This window comes from Sebastes fasciatus, chromosome 14, assembly GCF_043250625.1.
Source record: "Sebastes fasciatus isolate fSebFas1 chromosome 14, fSebFas1.pri, whole genome shotgun sequence".
In the NCBI taxonomy this organism is placed as follows: domain Eukaryota; kingdom Metazoa; phylum Chordata; class Actinopteri; order Perciformes; family Sebastidae; genus Sebastes; species Sebastes fasciatus.
The window spans coordinates 25,279,273-25,302,215 of record NC_133808.1 but is presented as its reverse complement, the minus strand read 5'-3'; the positions used below and the strand labels follow the sequence as shown (position 1 = coordinate 25,302,215).

Sequence of the window (22,943 nt, the reverse complement as noted above, 5' to 3'; positions counted from 1 at the left end):
TATGGGCTTTGAAACTCACATACATGGGAATAGTTTATGATATGATTTGTCACTATGGTGGTTACTGCCCTCCCGTTTTTTTTTTTAAGGTTATAAAGGTTTTCTTTTTTTCTGTATTTTCTTTCTTTCTTTTGGCTTTATTTTTTATAATAATATTGGAGAAAATAAGAGAAAATGCAGATGGCGCAATATTTGTTAAAGCCAAATTATGTGTCAAAATACCATTTTAAATTAAATATTGTGGTGCTGTAGAGATGTCCTGGCCTACACATCATCTCTACAGACTTAAGAAAACATCTTTGTTTGGTATAAATCCCTGCAAATATCACACCATAATCATTTTAATATGTTTTTCAATGAAAATGAGAATAATTATGTAAAGAAATATCATTCCCTCTAACATCGCAAATCATACTGCAATTGCAATATCAGTCAAAATAATCACAATTAAATATTTTTTCAAAATTGTTCAGCCCTAGTGTGTGTGTGTGTGTGTGTGTGTGTGTGTGTGTGTGTGTTTGTGTGTACTTGTAAAGCTATAGCTAGAATTTGAGTTTTTTTAGAAAGTGAGGACATTTGGGCCGGTTCTCAGCTTCAGACAGACCTTCTCAGGCCTGTTTGAGGGTTCAAACTTGGTTTTTAAGGTTCAGGGTAGAATTAGGTTTAGGTTAGGGTAAGGGTTGGGTGGCTGTGGTCCAGGGCGGTGAGCGGGTTGACTTTTAATCACAAGGTTGGCGGTTCAATCCCTGGCTCCTCCCGTCCGCATGTCAAAGTGTCCTTGAGCGAGATACTGAACCCCAAGTTGCTCCCTGGTCGCCTTACAGCAGCCCACTGCTCCTAATGCTGAGCATGGGTTAAATGCAGTGGTCAAAGTTCATGTATGTATGCATGTAACAATTAAAATAAAGTAAAAAATGTTTTTAAAGGAATTTATTTGTGATGGTAAAGGTTAGGGAAAGGGGCTAGGGAATGCATTATGTCATTGAGTGTCCTCACAAGAATAGAAGTGCAGGATGTGTGTGTGTGTGTGTGTGTAAGAGACAGAGCGAGGGAGAATGTGTAAATGGGGCAGTAATGGTGCACACATGGTGGGGCGCAACCTGCTAATGTTGACCATACACACACTCTGATAGCCATCTACTGACCTCAGAATGACCCAGTCTCACACTCACACTCACACTCACACAGGTGCACACACAGCCATGCACATTATTCACATGTGTGTACTGGTATACTAATCAGTGAAGTTGTTTTCATACATATTCATGCATCCATTCATGCTCAGAAATGAACACAAGATTGGTAAGTGATCTAAGACACAAACCATTTAACCGCAACTTCCAAGGTTTGAAATGTTTGCTGAACGTCATACAGCTCTCTGTCAGTCTCTCGACACTCTTAACTATCTAATAAAAAAAAAAATACGTCCCTTTAATTCATGCCTGCACTTGAGGCACACAAATGTAAATTCTAGTCTTAATCCTCAACAAATGTCCTCCAGTGTTTAAAAACTGGTTCTGGCATGGCTGGAGGTAAAGGGACACAGACTCTCTACGGGGGTCTTTTGTTTTCAGTATAATAACACCACTGAGAGAAAGAGAGATGGAGGGGGACAAGTATAGGAAAATGGTGAAATACAGAGAGAAGGTGAGATGTGGAGTATGGGAGGTGAAGAGGATGGAGAGGTAATTTCAAGAAGATGGTAGTGAGAGGAGACCTTGGGCGATTTGAAGTGAAAAGACATAAGCTGTTGTGTCCTCCTCTCTTTCCTTTTCTATGTTGTCACTGTTCATTTTCCATGAAAAACCAAAAAATCTATCAACTCTTAAAGGTTCTCTATATGATATCAAGAGCATTAACATATCATCAAACAACCATTGTCTATGTAAAGATATAGAGGAGTAATGTCTACCTGAGCAGAGAATGAAGTCCCTCTCCCTCTGTGTGTGTTGTAATCTGAGCTTCTCTGTGCTTTGTTTACATAGCTGGGCCGGCCGCACATGTTCCCCTTCACGTTAACACTGTTAGCTCTGTCAGCAGTGTTGACGTTGTTTTCACTGTTAGCATTGTCAGCTGAGAGCCGTCGCGATGTAATGAGACGTGCGGAGGCAATAGAAATGCTCCCAATCTCACATTTAGCATCTTTACGGAAAAAAATATAAAGAGTAAGATAGTTAAGAATGTTATTTTCTGAATGTCCAAACGAGTTACAAGTTGCTGATGGACTAAAATCACCTGGAGCAAAATGATGGAATAAATAACACACGCATTAATATGTAAGGGATAATGTACAGCTAGCAGGTTATTGTTGCGTGGGGTTTATGTCGCAACAATAACTTGCTATCTGTACATTGTACCGCTTATTACACGGCTACTTACTTACGAAATCAATAATTTGACATAAAAACGGTCCGCCAGAGTCCGACATCAGAACTGCGCCCATAGCAACGGTCTGTTATACATAGCAACGGTCTGCTATAAAGAAATAACAGACCGTAGAACGCTGTGAATGACTAATCGATTCAACAAAGCCGTGTAATAATCACTATTAGATAACATCAAACTTTGACAATTTTACATCCACGGTAATTTTATTTCAGCATAAAATCATGTAGAATTACTCTGGCCAAAAATGACACAACAACACAACCGGTGCCTGTGTCTCTTTTTCAGATATATCTAATTAAAAAAAACACTGAATAATTTGATAAAGCAGCAAAATATACAAGATACCCTCGACAGACTCCTCTCTATTTCATGCAGTGACATTTGCTGACAGTTTGTTAGGTAGAGTTTGTGCTTTAGGCAGGGAAACATCATCCACTGCTGGGTCATGTTTTAATTTTAGAGCCATCAAAACCTTGTCTCACAGATAGCACACACACACTCACTCATATAACGCACCCAGTGCTCCAGTTAACTGACTTTGCGTCAAGCATACAGTACCTGACGAAGAGACCCTACAGCTATTTATGGACTCACATGGAATAACGTAAACACACACACACACACACACACACACACACACACACATGGTCCCGCCTACACATGCATACAGGTATACAGGCATGCAGACACTAGATACACACAGCCTGCTAGCTATTTCTGGGCCAGTGGCAAAATAATATGTTTTGATAAGGTCAACAGCCTGGATATGGTTTCCAAACATGATCTCTTTCTCTGACTGATGCTGAAATATCTCTGGAGTTAATTGACAGCGGGAGAAGCGCGTGGACAGAGATGCAAAGGCTAGGAGGAAGATAAATAAAGACAGAAGGAGACAGAGATGAATCCCTTTCAGTGGGGAAACATTTCTGGGTTAATCTATGTATTTAGTAACAGCTTTTGGCTTTCAGATTGGTGTGTTCATTGTGGAAAACTTGACTCAAATATGTGAGGCTGTTATGGATAGAAGTGCAATGTTTGCATGAAATTGCCACGAGAGACGATGCAATACAAGGCATTACATACATGTATCTACTGTATAAGGCTGTTTACTGTTATCTCAGCAACGAGGGGAAAGCAGTTCTCTAACGCCGCATTTCCACTGCATGGTACAGTACGGCTCTACTCAACTCGCTCTTTTTAAGTTCCATTAGCAAAAGTTGTGGACAGTAGGCTACCTGGTACCACCTCAGTCAAGATTTCAAGCGAGCTGAGCCAATAATAGAAAGTGGAGTTAAAACACTGCAGACCACTGATTGGTCTGCACATACCCACCATTTTCAAATAGCCAAGCTACCGTCAATAGCGACCGCAATTATTTTATTTACTTAACCCATATTTTAAAACATGGCAGCCCGCAGAACTACACAATACACTGCGCTGTACTATTGACGGAGTGCAGAAGTTCCTCTATTTGGTTGCTGATGAAAGGATTCAGCGAGTATCACGTTGAAGATGATGTCATGGCAGATTCTTGCGGCAAGAATCCCACTGAGGGGGTACTATGAGCAGTGAAAAACGAAACTGGTACCAAAAGTGAATCGAGTCAAGCCGAACTATGCAGTGGAAATGAGGTATAATTTAGAGGTCAGACCAATATCCAGCCATTTAAAAAAAAATTGTTTAGCTTGTGTGACACAGAAAGTCTCTCTTCAGAGTAGGACTGTCCTCTACCAAAGAATTTTTGTTAGTCGACTAACCAATAAGTTGATTTAGTCAACAGATCTGTAAAACTGAGTTTCACAGAATCACTCAAAAGCACCACTTTAAATCTTGTGTTTATCAGAGATGTGCATGAAAAAAAGAATAAAAAACAACTGAACAACCACAGAAATCTTAGTCGACTAAGACAAAAACAACCGATTAGACGACTAACCGACTAAAGCCCTTTGCACACCAAGTCCGTATTTTTCGTATGCATTTTTTAAATCAATCATCTATTTATTTTTAAACATGTGACAATTTTGGACAAAAAATACCGACTTGGTGTGCAAAGGCCTTAAGAGGTGGGCAGCCCTACTTCAGAGTCAAATCTGCTGCTTAAAATCCACAGTATTAAAAGCATCACTTCTTAGTCCTGGTTTATACGCTACATGCAAAAACATCCCATGTGAGAAAGCTGTTATTGGCAACGTGACAGTTTTAAATCACAGCTCAGCCGTGTGGAAAATGTTTCAGAACTGTTCCCAGGTTGTAATAAGGCACATTATCAGAGTGACTTTTATGGAAAAATGACTCGGGTCCCTTTCAAACACGAGGCCTACATGTAAAATTGGCACGGCATTTTGGGATTACAGTGCACGTCTGAAAGTGGAAACAGAGACAGGGTGTACTGTATGTGAGTGTGTGTGTGTCCAATTTCCCAAGGCTTTTCAGATACCACAGCCAGACCTCAAAACTATCATCACTGTTCTCGCTCCCATCTGCCAAAGTCATCACCCACACACACTCACTCACTCTCTCTCTCTCTTTCTCTCTCACTCACACACACACACACAGGCACGAAAGAGGTGTGAAATAGCCATCCCTCACCATTTTAACAGGGGTGGGAACCTGGCTATAAAGTTTCTGACGTTTTAAACTTCTGTCTGTCATTCAACTCATTGACTGCTCTCTCTCTCTCTCTCTCTCTCTCTCTCTCTCTCTCTCTCTCTCTCTCTCTCTCTCTCTCTCTCTCTCTCTCTCTCTCTCTCTCTCTCTCTCTCTCTCTCTCTCTCTCTCTCTCTCTCTCTCTCTCTCTCTCTCTCTCTCTCTCACACACACACACCAAACAAACATTTGTTGTTGACTTGTTGGTCTGCCGAGGTGTCGGTTCTTAGAAACAAAATGAAATGAGGTGAGAAAAAGCTAGTAACAACTACTCAGAGCTTTTACTGTTAAAGTTTGCACTTCTATTTTCACTTGAATACACTTTATTTTTAGATACAAGTAAGAGTTTATAGTGCAGTGATATCATGTATGCTTTACTTAAGTACATTACCACAGTACTATTCGTCTTTTGGAAAATAACATAAGGCACTGTGGAGGAGAGGAGGAGAGTAGAGGGAAAGAACAAAATATGGAGATGTAAAGATAGAGAATGAGTGAAGAAAGAGAAGATAATTAAAGTTGAGGCCTTTCAGGCAGCGACAGTGGAAAGGTTGCAAATGAAAAAATTAGATGCTGCAAGACTGGGAGTGACTGATGATGGTTGTGGAATATAGTACGTCTTCGACTGTGTTTGACGTTGAGACTAACGTGTTTAAATGGTCAGTGAACAGCTGTGGTTTCATACACATTTTAAACATACTTTCAAACAACTATGGCCATAATAATTATCTGATTACATCATGAGAAATAAAGAATCCTTCATGAATTGATTAGTACACTCAGGAAGCTGTTAGTGTCCTTGTGCTGGCTAATGTTAGTGATATTTCATGCTGTCCAGGGAGGGAAACAACAAAACGCAGCAGGTAATAGGCTAACGCATGCTGCACAGAGATAGTCAAGTGGTTACGGTCCCTGCTGGACTGTCATGTCTGACTAGAGCCGTCTCTCCTGTCCTGTGTCCTCTACTACTCACCTTTACAACTGTCTGAGTAAACAGAGAAAAATACAGGAGCGGGATGATAAGGCTGACTGAAAAAGATGATGATAAACTCCACTAGAAAGTAACGGAAACAACAAAAGAAATTTCACAAACAAAAGCTCATTATTACAACATAACAGAATATGTTGTGCAAAGCCTTCAATGATTATGGAGAAGTTATTCTAACATTGAACAAACAATCTCTTAGATGACATGACCCATCAGGAAACTAAGAAGGTTCAATTCATCTTTCACTTAAAAATTCCTACAAAGAAGTTTAATTGTTGAAAAATGTGAATTTTTGAAAGCTATCTTTAACTGATGTAAAAAGCAGAAAACAAGCTGGGTTACATCTTAATAAATCCACAATGAGTTTCCTATTCTGGTTAAAGTATGCAACATTTCTGGGAGAGTGATTAGTTGATTTAATTGACAGATCTGTGAAACGGAGTTTCTCCACAAAGAATCACAAGAAGAGCACCACTTCCACCAAATCTTGTGTTTACCAGAGATGTGCTCATAAGTTTCTTAGAAATAAGTCATTCCGCATGAAAATAAGCATAAAAAACAACTAATCAGACTAAAAGAAATGTTACCAACTAAGACCAAAACGACAGATTAGTCGACTAATCGACTAAGAGGGGGCAGCCCTAGCATTTTTATTCCAAACCCAAAAAACGACTGTTGCTGCCTCTCTAATTCAATACAACATAAAGACGACTGATTGTGCATAAGCCAAAGTCTGGTGTGGGAGCAGATCTAGGGTCAGGGATCAGTTTTCAGCCCCAGTCTCAGTGTGTGTTCCCCAGGGAGGGGATAAGGTGAGTTCCTGGCTGAGACGGAGGCCTCCAGAGACTCCCACAAAGACATGCAGACTACACAAATTTAATTAGCGGCTTCAAAGAGAAAAGGAAGAAAAGAAGAGAAGAGTGATACCTGCAGTAAAACATGCTCTTTTTGAACCTCCTCATACAATGGAAGGAGAAGAAACAGTACCTTGGTAAGGAGGCGTACTGACGTTCCACCTCTTCATAACGTGGAGCCAACCGATGATCCGTCGCTCTGCCCGGCATCTGGTGAAGACAGACAAAGCCTTAGTTTGATATATTCAAGGAAAACAACCTATATTATATATTCCCCTGCCTAAAGTAGCAACAAACTGTGAGCCTATGTGCAGTGCATACCCATAAGCCCCTTCCCTTGTGCGTGTGTGTGTGTGTGTGTGTGTGTGTTTGTGATACAGGGGTAATTTAGGATTGACAAAGGCTAGTTATTAGGGATTTAGAGTTTCGGTCTTCTGAGGATATTTGTGGGGGTTGGACGAGGCCTCCATCCTAGATTAGGTTACTTCAAAACAGGATGGAGTCGTCTCACACACACACAAACACGCACACAAAGTCACGCATATACCGTCTCATCTCCATCATGAGGAAAAAAAAAAGATTAAGTCGAGCTGCTGACAGTTCAATCTCTACTCCTTCCATTTCTACTCTTCATCTCACTGGTTCTCTCTCACCCTCACATCTCATTTTCTCTTCTTCCTCCACTTATTCCCATTCCTCTCTTCTCCCCTCTTACACACACACACACAGTCGCTCTCTCGGAGATTATCCCGGTCTATTCAGTAGGGAGATTCCAGCTGCCGCGGCGCTCCTTAAAGAAGCCGACTAAACCCCAAACGTCAACAAGCCCCATTAACACACACACACACACACACACACATGCAGACATACACGTAAGCCATTTTTCTCCATAAAACACACTGAATATTGTGAATGAGACTCATTTTAACATAATGTGGTGGTGAGATATGATTCAGGTGATTGTGACTCTGCATACACGCTGAACTCCAACAATAAAAACAATACTTATATGCAGCATTATAGAATCCCTTCAGGGTCTGAGTAACGCTGAGTCTCTGGAAATAACCCATCAAATTTAGTCTATCACACCTTTGCCAGTTGTAAAATGGTGCTTTCGTTGATAATATACATCTCTATCAGATAAAATTGCATAACACATGCATAACTATTTGTCCAAGTACACTGTTGTACCAAAGCTCGGAGTGGGCCGGTACTCATCGGTACGCAGTACAGACAATTCTTGATTTTACTTCTTGGCGTACCATGACTTCTTCTTGCGCACCGGCACTTCTAACAAGCTGCCGGTACTCTTTTCTGCCTCTCCATATCCAACACAGTCTCACGGCAGTTCATGTAATAGTCACGGAATTTTATCTATTTGATTCGTGTACATAGACACGAATTTCCCTTTTTTTTCTGACGCTCAGCCCGACTCTCAACAACACGTGACGCACGTGTTAAGTTCCGCTCCAGTCTTCAAAATAAAACTACTTAGTTAGGTTTAGGAAAAGATCGGGGTTTGGGTTAAAATAACACTGGAAGTGCCGTAACTTAACTGGACGAGCCGACGCATGGCACAGGGGCCAGGGGTGAGAAGAAGGGTGCTGTAATTTATCAATACAATGTCCACGTCCTTTTTTTAAAATAATAAGTGAACTGTTCGTCATAACTTTTATTATTTGTGGACAAATATAATTAATGAAACATTATTTAAAAGTTTTCTGAATCTGCTCTTTTAGGCCAAACATTTCCAGAAGAAATGTTCAGACAAAGGCTGTATGACGTGTCAATAATAAAATAATCATTTAACTAGTAACAGTTATGGTCCAAAATTATGTAAAAATTGCATAGTTTTCAGTAAAAAAAACTTCAAATTTTCTTGGAGGTGGACCCCCAAACCCAATATCTCCTAATGCCTTTTATTCACTGTTGAAATTCTGAATGTGTCTCCTTATCCTGCTGCATAATATGAATGAGCATCCTGACTGGGGCACTGCTCCTAAAACCTGAATGATACCCGACTAGAGGCTACAAATAACACTTATTAACACTAACACTGTAAACCACCAACTTAACTCTATAAAGTTCCAGTTGTAATACTATTGGAGTATTATAGGCCTTCTATAGAAGATGCATAGCCCAAGTATAATAGTATAATAAATAGGAATAAGTCGCAAGAGATTGCTGATACCAGCCGAAACACACGCCAATGTGAATAAGAGAGTACTGGCACTTTACAAGCCCTGGACAGGACATTACTGTATATCATCTGCACATTTTGGAGCCATGATGTCCTGTAAAAGTAGGGTGTACACCATGTCCCCACATAGTGGAAGAGCGAGTAAAAGAGTGCCATTAAATCCGAAAGAAGATAATGGAAGGAGGGTGAAGTGTCTCAAGTAGTGAAGACAAAAGGTTGAAGGTTTTTATAGAAAACGAGGTTCTTCTCTGCACCTCGACTCGAGATAATATTGTCAACGCAAAAGGTGCAGAGAAATAGATATTACAGACCACAGCGCTTTCTTCTCTCTTCTCTCTGCTGATACCAGGAGGCATATAAAACAGATTTGCCTGTCCTGCTTTCTTTTGAACACCTGTCTTTATAGCTCCAATATCTCAGGTAGAGAGACAGCGGGATATTAGGAGGGAATAGAGAGGCGGAGCGAGAGAATGAAAAGGCATTAGGCGCAGAAGAAAGGAGGAAAGAGAGATGGAGCGAATGAGAGGTAAATGACTTCGAATGAAGAAGAGCGATATAGGGAGGAGGAGGGATATTATAAGGCCATTGAGAAGTGGCGGGGAGAGAGGAGGGATGAGAGGTGAATTATAAAACAAGGGAGTGAATGGGGTGAAGACGAGGACGACAATTTAAACACGATGTTAAAAGAGGGGACGGGAGATAGCGAGAGGGGGAATGACTGCAACATCCGGTGGAGACTGAGAGGTGAGAGAGATGAGTGAGGGGCTGAAGAAACAGCAAAGAGTCACGAATGGAAGAGTGAAGAAAAGAAAAATGAATGAGAGAGGCAGGTTTCAGAGATATGGGGGAGGGAAAGCAGTTGAAAGATTGTTTTGGTAGAACTGTCCTTAAGGGATAAGCTTGATATTATTCTATAATTTCCTTATCGTCAACAAATCCCATTAAAAACACCAAAACCAACGACGCACTAGTCCGTCTCTCAGTACCTTCCAACTTCCCTACCGTGAGTATTTATGGCAGCAGTATGTGTGATTGACCGAAAATAAACAACAGTGTGTTCACGGTAATGAAGGTACATATCCCCCAGTGTGGTGTTGTGGCTCATTTATGTGTTATTTTAATAATTTTTGGACAATATGGAGGCCTTTGGCACAGATGAATAAGATATATCAGGCTTTGGCTACACTGGCTTGTTAGTAGGATCAATTTACTGTTGGTTTTGGTCTTTCCATGGGATTTGGGCAATGAGGAAAATTACTGAATAGTAATAGCTGTGTCCTTTAAAGGAGCTTTATACTGTATGAGATTTAGAGTATTAATATAGCAGCAAACAACTATGTGCTATGTAAAGATATAGAGGAGTAACGTTTTTATTTTGGTAGCCGGGCCGGCTGTGCGTACATGTTAGTGCATGAGAGTCCCTTCCTTCGAAACTGTTGGCCCTGCCCACATTTATAAAGAGACTAAGGGAGTGACCTCCCACACAGCATTGTAAAAGTGAGATGGCAGAGAACAGGTGTGAGAGGAGACTGTTTGACAACAATGGTGGCTCCTGAAGAGGTGCAATAGCATCAGTTACATCAGAACTGGAGAGTATTTCTTCTGTGAAAGAAGACCAAAGAATGGCACTGAAAGCTTTCCTCGATGGAAAAGATGTTTTTCTCTTTTCCTGACTGGCTAAAGGCAAGAGTTTGATTGACAGATGGTTCATCCAATCACCTGCCAAGTATTTTTGGACGGTGCCTGCCCTTTTCCAAACTGCTTCCAATGGCGGCTTCTCGGATGGTTCTGTGTAACAAACCATCTGGTGCGTCAGGTTAAGATGCAACATCTATTGGTTCTGAATGTTCATACGTTTAAAAGATAGTGGATCTTCAACCTAACAGGTGACTTGGTACAGACAGACAGACAGACTGAGTGAGTGTACGGTTTGGTGCTCTTCTGTTCAAGTGTGCATGTCTTTGTGTGTGTTTCCATACACATGGATTAAGAGCAGATTACTGTGTGATGCCACAGACTGAGTAAACACAAACAGATGAGTGTGGAATGAATGTGCATGTGTGCATATGAAGTGAGTGTATAGACACTTCTGCAGACACTGTGGTATGTAGTGGGGCTGTTGGAAGAATGATAAATATTACTTGATATTACTAATATGATATACTGTAATTATATATGCAACTACAAATAAGCTTGTTTATGAATAACACTTTCCGCTTATTAAGTAACATGTCTTTGTGATATAGCTTTGATACAGTTCTGCTAATAGAAACAGCAAAATCAGTGTGCAATAAATACAAGAACTGGATAGTTTTTGATTCAGAAGCACAGCACACAAACCAGACACCTCACACAGACTGAAACAATGTCACAAAAATAATGAATTTGTATAAAATATTTACGTTTTGTTAGACAGATGAACACAAGAGGATGTATTCAAATACAATGACAAAGTGAATCCAGCTTGTGTGTACATTTTGCACTTTGAAAAATCATTTTTTGGCCAAGATAGCAAAATACATAAGCCTCTACTGAAAGATGCTTATAGCTAGAAATTTGACAATCCCAAAAACAACTCAACCAGAGCTAGAAGATCCCCGGCTTGTTAGTGAGCAGAGCGACTCGCCGGCTACGACTACAGCTGCCTGCCTGTCTGTCTGTCTGTAGCCGTGTATGCACGTGTGCGTGTGTGTGTGAGATGTCAGATGCAAGGAGTACAGTCCAGGGCAAAAACTATGACAGCTGAGCCTGCGTGGGACATACTGTACACACCAATACCTGCACACAATCCATCTTCCCCACACATAAACAAAACATGCACAATCTGTCTCTTTCAAATGCAGCTACTGTACACATACACATTAGTCTCTCTCATGCACGCAGCCAAAAACACACCCCACTCTCTCCAGGCGCGCGCACACACACACACATTTAAACACACTCCCGCTCGCTCACGGAGGGCTGTGGCAGTAGTGTAGTGCACTGGTTGGGGTAATGGTCTAGTGAAAAACCATTTCACGGCATAGCGAGCAGAGGAGGGGCAGAGAGGAGAGCAAGGAAATCAAGCAAAAGAGACTGATACTGAAGGGAGAAGGAGACACACACACAAACACACTCTTACATATGGAAGCATACTGATGACAACATATTTGAGAGAAAGCAAAACAAATTCTTAACGCTACTCAGTTTGTCTGTCAGCCTTTGAGAGAGCGCCCCGGCGCAGATTTGTAAAAGCAGAATCACATTTGAGCGAGCGCTCATTTCTGAGTCTGCTTTCTCAATTTTCTCCAGCTGTTCTGGCAGCTTCTGAGCACTTAAGATCGCAAGATGTCGCTTGCCAAACATTTTTGAGTAGCAAGCTGCAATAGGGGAAACCCACATCTGGACGTCAAGGTCATGTCTTCCACTCGAGGAAAAGTCAGCTCCTCTAGAAGGAGCGAATGGCGACTCTATGGCTAATTAAGACATCTGATTTACATATTTTATGCCTGTATGCATTATCGTTTAGCGTACGATTTCAGTTATTGTGGGTGTGTGGATCTGCACTGTAGATTGAAGTTCAGCCAAATTCCGATCCCCTTACCGTTTCCTAGTTTATTCATACCAGTATATTGGATTTGCTACACACCAATTTTGAAAATGCTGCCGCTTGAAATGTAGCCACAGTCAACAATCATTTCATGATTATTATCCTTTGCTTGAACTAGGGTAGGGCGATTGGATAACTATATCGGCTATCTACGATTGCGGCAATTGTTTTTTGTGGGGTCATTTAATTTTTCTAATCTGATGGTCTGCCTCTGAAGAGCAAGTGAGAGCTGCTCAGCTGCGAGAGAGAGCCCCGCACACACACACACACACACACACACACACACACACACACACACACACACACAACTTCACAAATGTATTAGGAAGCGTTGGTTGAACATTTTTAACATATCGCCCATCCCTAGTTTGAACTATTTCTTTTGTTAATCCCACATGGAGTCAGATCAGATCATAGTAAACCATCCCATATCAGGCTCATTGCATGTCTAAGGGTAAGCCTATATTTGGCTCAGAAAATCACACTACAAATAGAAGTTACCGCGAAGCTAACACAGCCACAATGCAACACATCTAGTAACTAACTACTCTTAAAACAATTTGACTTTCAAAATTACCCAAAACTAGATCACAAATTATATGCGATTTAAGTAATTAAGAGTCAATATGTTCTGATTTTTAAGATAATACAGACATCAAATACTGCTCTTATCTCCATCTGCTGGTTACAGAAACGCCACTGTCCCAGCTTTTATTTTGAAAGTAGAAAGAATTGTCTAACAGGATGACCCTTCACTTCCTGGTGAAACTGAACGGGTGATACTTTGCTCTCAGTTTGAGTTTGCGCTCAGGGGATTCAGACTGGCAAAAGTGAGCTGCAGCAGCTTCCATCATTACGAGATTGAGACTCCCTGTCGCTGGCTCAAATGTAGTTACACATTTCCTCTCGCTGCTCAGGTCATCTGTTACGCTCACGATTCTGTCCTCCCTCGCATACAAATCTAATTCTACTCTTACGAATCTGCACCTTTGCGCTCGCAAATGTTGACTTGCAGACCGAGTAGCGCTCAAATTTGTTTTGTGCACTCTCAGCTCTCTTTTTGTCATCTTTATACTTCCATACTTGCACAGACACACACACTGTAAGAGTGTGTCTTTCAACAGACCCTTCAATTTACCCATAAAACACACCACCCCATCCCTTTCAGCACACACACACACACACACACACACACACACACACACACACACACACACACACTCAAAGTCTGTCTCCCTCTATCTTATAGTTTTTTCTCTCTCTGTCTTACACACAGACACTTTTCACTCGAGCTGTTTCAAGGATTTCAAAGGGATTTAGATCGACACGGAGCATTTGGTAGCTGCATATCGCCTCAATGAGACTACTTAGCCTAAATGTGAAGTGTCTCTTCCTCTCCTCCATCTCTCTCTTCCACTCTTTTTGTGCTCCTCTTCAACACTTCTTCATCATCTCCCTCTTCCTCTTCATCCACCCCCTTCTGACTCTTTCTCACCTCCCCTTTCATCCTCTCTTCCTCCCCATGTCACGTCCACTCTTTCATCCTCTCTTCCTCTCCATGTCCACATCTCATCTATTCCCTCCATTAACCAACTCTCCTTAAGTGAAATAAAGGGTTCCTCTGAGTGCTCTTAAATCTTCACTCTTACTTAAGATCTTTTTTTTTTCTCCCACACCGTCATGCTGTTATCTTACTCCACCTACCTTTCTCCTTTCCATGTATCCATCAATCATTTATTACTGAATTTACAACTCTCTCTCTCTCTCTCTCTGTGCTCCCTTCCCATTTACTTCCATCCTTCTCATAGCTCCCTTCCCCTATTGTCTTTCGCTACCCCCTCCCTTCCTAAAATCAATGATGACAAAGTGGAGCAGCATAATCTCCATCAGTCACTTCTGTTCCGCTTCCCGTTCTTCCTCTCTTCTTCTGTACAACCGATAGAGAGGGGGGAGGGTTTTACCTTCCATACATTTCTTTTACTCTCAGTCCATCTGTCTCACTCCCTATGTCCTTTTCTCCTTCCGTAAATCGATAGAAAAAGATTTTGCTTCCTTTCTGTCATCCCTCCACCGTGCCCCCCCACCCTGCCTCCCACCCGTGTAGAAATCGATGAATAAGGGAAGGCTGGTTCTAATCCGTATCAGTCATATCGTTCTGCTCAGCCAGCACTTTGGGCTGACTCAATTAAAACACAGCTCTCTGAAGAGGCTGCGATTTCTGTGTGTGTGTGTGTGTGTGTGTGTGTGTGTGTTGTATCTGCCGCCTGTGATACACCTAACGCCCAACGCCTGTGCATGTCAGTGTGTGTAGCCCGGCAAAGTTGAAGACGGGTGTGTTTGGAGGAGGACCGCCTGAAGACGATTGTCTGTGACTGCAAACAGCAAAAGACAATGAGTAACCATTCAGTGTAGAATGTATACTCTTTGACATGAATAAAGATTAAAAGATGTTTGGACTTGAAAGTATAAATCATCAGCATTTAAATGACCAGTGTGTAACATTTAGGGGGATCTATTGGCAGAAATGGAATATAATAAGTATGTTTTCTTTAGTATAATCACCTGAAAATAAGAGTTGAGTTTTCGTTGACTTAGAATGTTAACGTTTCCTGCTTGAGTCGATAACGTTATTCGCTGCTGTCGCCGCCGCTCTCTCTTTCTTGCTTCACCACTCACTTCCCACACACACTCTACGCACTGGCTCTGCTCCAAATGACTTACAACTGGCTCTAGATAGGGCCATTCGCGTTTTCGCATCGGCCACCGTAGTTCTTCTACGTGCTTGGTATACGGGAGAGGCTTCAGTTTGTTTCGCAATCTGCAACCTCACCGCTAGATAAGTAGAAAGTATAAACTATAGCGTTAAAAGCAAGCCTCTCTTGCTTCAACAAAAGTGAACAAGTCCTTGAAACAAAGAAGAGGTCTCAGGTTATCAAAATGAAAACAATGCAAACCACGATGAAGGTAGGTATCCATGTCGCGTGGTGCACGGAGGAATCAAACCTGGAACATCTTTACTAGTGAAAAATAAACACATCTCTGACAATATAGCTAAACAATTGTTGCCTCAAATTATTTCTATAAGTTGACAGAGCTAGACTCAAAAGACTTATTTCTTTGAGTTTTCCCAACTTCTAAATATTTACAGTGCACTGTGCATTTTACAATAGCAATGGTGACCTTAAATTTGAAGGATGCAGACAAAATCTCATTCCCTGGTGTGATGAAAAATCACTTTAAATAGATTCCCCCACCCTCAAAACCTACTGTAGTTATACATAGAATAATGACAACAATGACATATCCATAAAAACATCAGCCCCCATCTTTCTAATTGTCCTTTTTTTGGAAAAGCCTTCCAGCTTTCACTCTTCACTTTCAGGTTTGTTCCTCGGTGTAAAAAGTGCTCCAGGTTTTTTAAATAATTACAACAACACCTGGCTGTGTCTTATTAGTTGGATTTTGTCACCGGTTCATGTTGAAGGCCATTCTTTGTGATTGCTTCACCACGGGCAAGCTCTTAATATTTCAGAGGGATGGAGAACGATTTGAATACGCACACACACATTCACACGTACAGTATTGTACATTCATGCACACATACTGAAAAACAGGAAATCCATGCAAAACAAAAATCACATACTTGATCACACCCACATTCTATGTGTGTTTAATGCACCTTGTTAATCAAAAAAATGACATTAGTAATATGTCATTTTAGTCTCCTGTGAGGGAGAACAAATTCTAACACCTGTCTTCTGTTTGTGAAGAGAGCTACGCTTCAGCTTTTTAAATGGCACCCAACAGAGAGAGATTTCACACCAGATTTTATTTTTTCTTCATTTGGTACCAGATGTCAGTTTGTAATTTCTTCTCCTCCATTTCCTCTCCAAACTCACATCAAATTCAGCTCATAACCATTCACATGCCATCCATCCTTCAACTCCAGCAGTAAAAAACAAGAAGACAAGCCGGTAAAACAAGCTCAATCACCTTGTTCTTCTTCCCCCCGCTTCTCCCCAGCCATGCAGACTTCCTTCCGTTCATTCAGCCCTTCCCTCCATCACAGCATCCCAGGCGTTATTTATTCTTCCCACTATACCTCTCCATCCATTCATTTAATACTATATACCATCCCTCGACTCATTCTTTCTAGAGAAAGCAGTAATTGCAGCTGCTGGTGAAAAGCCATCCATTTCCAGCGGCTAATTACTGCAGCCTCTTAACAAAGTAGCACTAAAGGAAAGAGAGTAGACAAGCACACTCACAAGCACATGCTTATTCACATTCACACACAAGTTCACCTCTCCACCACATACACATTCAGCTATTCTAATGAGGCCTTCCCCATAGTTCATCATTCTTCTAATGAGTCTGTGTTGACCACACAGGAGACAGTCGCTCTACCAAAGTCAACTATGTCCTGTTCATCAGTCCAGGCTGTTCTCATACACTGTTATAGCTATAGCTATGAACAGTAATGCACTGTAATTCGTATACTGTATATCCCACATGATCGTGAACCAAGAAGGGTGATCGGATTGGATGGTTGGGTCAAAAAAACGGTGTTCATGTCTCGTGTGAAACCAGAAGTCAACGGTGATTTATTCGCCACATAACTTCCGTACTTAACGACACAGTGTGTAGGATCTGGTGGTTTCTAGCGGTGAGGTGAGGAGATTGCAACCAACTGAAGCCTCTCCCGTGTGCCAAGCGCGTTGGTACGTTGATACGTTGATATGTTGATACGTTGGAACGTTGATCAGTTAGATATGCGAAAAAACAAACAAACCATAAATAAATTGTTTTTGCAATTCATGTTTTCTACTTATTAGATTAGAAATAGAACGTGTTAATTAGTGAGCTTTAGAGGTGCTCGCGTTTCATTTTTAACATATGGAAAGAAGGGTGGTATTGATTGCCTCATCCAACACTCCCCCAGGAAGCAAATATGCACACATATTGCTTTCAGGGGAAATATGATATCAAAAATATATCTATATATGAGTAAGCTAGCTCAGAATTTGTAAGAAAAGACAGTTAAAGGGCCAGTGTGTAAAATTTAGGGGGATCTATTGAAATGGAATATAATACTAATAAGTATGTTTCCTTTAGTGTATAATCACCTGTAAATAAGAATTGTTTTCGTTAGCTTAGAATGAACTGTTTATATCTACATAGAGAGCTGGTCCTCTTCACGGAGCCGACCGCCATGTTTCTACAGTAGCCCAGAACGGACAAACCAAACACTGGCTTTAGAGAGGGCCATTCACCTTTTCGCGTCAGCCACCGTAGTACTCGTACACGCTTGGCACGCGGGAGAAGTTTGGTTTGGTTTTGGCTACATGCCCCCAAATCCTACACACTGCACCTTTAACAATTCAGTTATAATAACAATACTTTGCCTTTTTTTTTACTCTTAGCTTTAGAACCAACTATGTCAGAGTGTTATTCATCTGCTTGCAGCACGGTGATCTATCTTTCTGAAAATAAAACTGTATCTCAGTGGGTGGTGTTTCTGTTTACACAACAGTAAAAACTGTGGGCCGGGGAGTGAAGTTTCAAAACCCGAAATCTCAGCACCTGGCAAAGTAATCGCTGAGTCATTGCTATTGATCAACCACCCCGTGAAACCTCTGCAGACATACACCATTTTGGTCACTCTGTGCTATTGGGCTGTAAAATCGCACTCAGCCCTGCTGAGCGTGAGGGTTACAGACTACAACAGTGAAAGTCTGCAAGCGAGGCAGAGAAGGAGATTGAGAGAATGAAATAATCATGAGCAAATTTGCTTATTTGTTTACAACACCAAAGCACCACCAATCATCTTTATTCACAAACCCCTTCCTACTGAAATGTCAGCGAAACACTAGAATAAAGGGCTGAGAATTAAGACTGGAGCACAGTTAAATGTCACAGCGCTGTTGAGCCTCTCATACAATTAAGAGAAGGTCAATTTTCCCCAAAGCACGCAGCTTAGAGCGTCTCCCATGAATACAGCGATTAATACTACTTAATGCAAAGCGTATCCTGTTTATTTACTGTAGGTTTGTGAGGGAGTTAGGTTTGCGTGTGTGCGTTTGTATGCATATCAGTACGTGGACCTATCAATCAAATTAAATCCTTTTTAAAAAAATGACATTTAAAAGTTATCAGGCAGGTGATATCCCAACACCCTTGGAGCAGACAGTAACACACACGCTGACACACACAAACTTGTTACCCTAATCCTGCCGGGTAACTCATTCATTGTACATTTTCAAGTCTGTCATCCTCCATCATCAGCTCTACGTGGTTCCACATATGAAAGTCAAATTTCATTGACCACCTGCACATCATGTTGCACTTTACTGAGCCTATTGTGTGAATTTATCTTCTCTAGTGTTCACACAGAACTAACTTAAAGTTACTACGAGGAACTTTCATTTTGCGATGATTTTGGCGGTCCCTGTGGACAAAAGCGGTAGTGCTTCCGAGGCACAAACTCCCTAGAACAGAATTTCATTTTTTTTCAGTTTTGATTGGGGAACATCATAAATACACAAAGTGGGACACAAGCACAACAACTCACCTGGTGACACGCATATTTGTCACCATGGTTACCAATGAGATTTTATGAGTGTAGGCTGTGCATGCTTATACAAATCGAGAGATTGCTTAGTAGTTTATGTGTAGCAGAAAGATGTAACAGTAGGGGAGAGCAGGGTCGGTTTGGACACTTTTGTGTCCTTGTGCCAACTCTCCCCGCTCTCCCCAAGTTCACAGCTCTGTGGTTGGTCTGCTTTTCTATCACATCAAAAACATACTTCTTTGAGTCCACATAATGTGAATACGTAAAGAGATTTTTGTCGCCACGATAAGATTAATACAACACGCACAGCCAAGCACACATATACACAACGCTGAAACAAATTCTGATCCTGAACAGTGAAACAGGAGCTGGCTCTGCACTTTATCACTTCAAAATATTGCTATTTCTGTGTGTATATTTTATACATACTTATACATTTTTAGGAAGAGAGATTGAGGAAAGTGAGGGATAGAAAGGAAAAAGAGAGAGGGAAAAAAGGGGAAACAGCAAGTGTGTTGGGAGAGAGAGAGAGAGAGAGAGAGAGAGAGAGAGAGAGAGAGAGAGATGGGGATAAATAAATGATAGTAAGAAGGAAGGTAAGGCGATAGCAGAGAGGATAGGATTAGTCTCTGCTGCAAAGCCTTCGGAGAAATACACACAAAACCACACACACAATATTCAGCTGTTTGCATACTGAGCCCATATCCATAGACACATACAGTAAAAAAATAAAATAAAAAACTGAAGGCACACAAAATCACTCGTACATTTAAAACCAACACACACACACACACACACACACACAGGTTTATCCAATCCTTAGTGTTCTTAACAGTTAAGCTTGTCCTTGAAAGTGCAAGGTGGGGAGTTGATAAGGGGACGGAGAGGAGAAAGAGGGAGTCAGGGGTGATGGCGTATATATAGAGGGACAGAGAGAAGGATGAGGAGAAGGGGAGCCGGAAAAGTGAAGGAAGATAATTTGGTTTCCTCTAAGCCCCCTCCCTGCCACCCAGATAGTATATCCGTCTACCTCTACCCCCCCCACACTCCCCATCTGTGTCTCGCACTCCGTCTCTCTAACCCAAACTTCCCGACTTAAAAAAGTTCCCCTTTGAGGATTAAGAGGGAACAAAGAAAGGTGAATTCCAAGGAAGACCGAGGGAGTGGGAGTGAGAGCGAGAGGTAGGGGGGAGTGGAAAGAGGTCGGGGTTAAAGGGGAGACAATTTACCGGACAGATGATGGGAGAGAGGACAGCGAAGATGAGAGCAGGGTACATTTTTTACTCCCGTTGCCATTTTTTGTAACGTCAGCGCCTTAGGTAGGAATATCTGCTGGCTTTTTTATTTGTGGTATTATTTATTTATTTCTCTATAATATCTCAGGAGCAGGATTTAGCATAAGAGCATAAGCACATAAGAGCAGCACAGCCACCTTTCTAATGTGTGTGTGAGAGTGCTGGTGCATGTACAGGATACCAAGTCTGAAAATATATAGGTTTTTTTGGAGTGTGATTGTGTGCCGGTGGGAGCAGGTGGCTACAGTGGCAGGTTAGATGGAGCTGTAATAGGATGAAAGTGACACTTTCTCTTTCTGCCTCCCTCACACACTTTCTCCCTCTCTCAGATGATTGGCTCCAGTCGGGGGGGTGGTGATGGCCGGGGTGTCTTTTGATTCTATCCTCTATTTCCTCTATTTTTTTTTTTTTTATCTCTTCTAATCTCATGAAAGTCTTGACCTCTTCTCTCCTCTTGTCTCCCTGTGTCATACCGGTCTAGTCTCTACATGTTTTATATCTTGTCTTCTCCATTTTTACATCACTCTTTTCTCATCTCCTTCTTCTTCTCTGCTTCTTCTGTCATCCATCCATTCCCTCCAGTGTCAATGTCTACTATAAAAGCTTAATCTACATTGGTTATCATTCCCAAATTGATAAGACTGTTTTTATTACAATGACTAACACTACACAACAACTAATCATGAGTCTTTTTACATCAATAAACAGACATAAAAATCAGGCCAATAATTTAGTCATTGGACGTCTGGATCTTACGTTATTAGAGAAACAAGTTGAGCAAACGCTGCGTCTGTCGAACAGCATCGGAGAAACACTGATTTGTAATGGGAAACAGCTTTATTCAGTGTTTTTACTGATTTTAAACACCGGGTTTATTTGTTTTGGAGAGGAAGAGACCACAATTCGTCTCCCGGTAAAACCCTCCTGAACATTTGGATCTTAAGTTATCAGTGAAAATCACTGCTTTATTCAGTGCTTTAGCAATTTGAATCACCATTTGTCTTGGAGACAAGGAGAGTTCTGGGGATAATTCATCTCCAAGTAAAAACCTCTTCAAAGATGAACACTGAAGGAATCCTAACGGGGATAGGCTGACAGCAATGGTGGTGAAGACAACAACTCCCATGATCCAACGCTACTTGACTATGTCACCAAACTCTACGTCTTTTGTCATTGTTTTGATTGAGAGACCCCTACAACATGTGCATTTAATGAGAAACACACAAAATGCTTCTTAAACATCTATAACTGGAGTTCTTTAATTGAAAAAACTCAAATGTGTATGAAATGTAGAGAGAAATAGGTTTAAATTTAAATAATAATAACAACAACTACTGTGTATTAATCCAATATCCACTATTTGTGTGCAATGTTTGTTAATGTGGTGTGCATGACTGTGTACATGTAAAAGGATAAGGTACACTGGGCACAAGAAAAAAAAGGAAGAGGAAAATGGACAAAGAAGTGTGGAAAATGGAGGCCATATTTGTTTTTGTGCTGGATGACATGCTGTGGAAGGAGGCAGAAATCCACTTGCTACGCTGAGCTTTTGTTCGCTATGTGGACCTGAATCCATGAACAGATATGTACACATGTACGAGCACACGAACACACAGAGCGCACCGTGAGCTGTTTTTTTTTCCGGGGGTCTTGCATGAAAAGAAATGCAAATACACAAATCTATGAAGTCTTTAAAGCTTAAGTCTTTTCTGAACTATATCGCATGACCCCTGAGAAACCTCTTTTCTAGTAGTCAACTAGCAAACACAGTGGGAAAACTCTATCCTCGAGAACTGCCATGTTGTACGCACACAATTCTCAAAATCCTGACAAAGAGATGAGAAACCTCACTGAGCAGTTTTCAATTTGTGTGAAAGCTCTGACTTGGCTGCAGGGTCAGATATTACCTTCAGTACAAGGGTGGATAGTGTCATCTATCAAATAGCCTCCGAGAAATGGAGATGGAAGTTTTCTTGCAGACACAAGCAGTCTGCTGCAGATTGGCCAGGACGTAGACTTAGCTCTATAGTCCAGGTGGGGTAGAAGGGGGGATGGGACCGATTTAGAGAAAGCAGGATGGGTGGGAAAGAAAGAGAAACGTAAGGAGAGAGCGAGACGGGGATTAGAGACCCTCTGAAAGGCAGCCACTTAATTTCCTGGCTAACCTGGCTATGATTATCTCCTGGGTGGGAATGGAATGTTTGATGTCCTGGAACTAGACTAATCCTTGGTGACTAACCTCCACCTCTCATTTCCTCGGGATTAGCCCACTTTGCTACTTAATAAAAAAGGTGGAGGTGGATTGATATTAACCTAGAGAGAAAGATTGTGTCTGCATTGGCCATTTGTTCAAACATTTCAAATTAACTGTGCTTTTTTGACAAGGACCCCTTGTAGCTGTCTGAATGATGA

At 41.3% G+C, this 22,943-nt stretch overlaps 1 protein-coding gene across 6 annotated transcripts in view; it reads right to left on the bottom strand.

Moving 5' to 3' along the window:
• LOC141781716 (partitioning defective 3 homolog B-like) overlaps positions 1-22,943 on the bottom strand; it is a 242,277-nt gene that overhangs the window by 24,310 nt on the left and 195,024 nt on the right. For all 6 annotated transcript variants that reach the window (XM_074657501.1, XM_074657502.1, XM_074657499.1 and 3 more), the window contains one exon: positions 7,010-7,086. In XM_074657501.1, the coding sequence (XP_074513602.1) occupies positions 7,010-7,086 (77 nt within the window). The remainder of the gene's footprint in view (positions 1-7,009; positions 7,087-22,943) is intronic.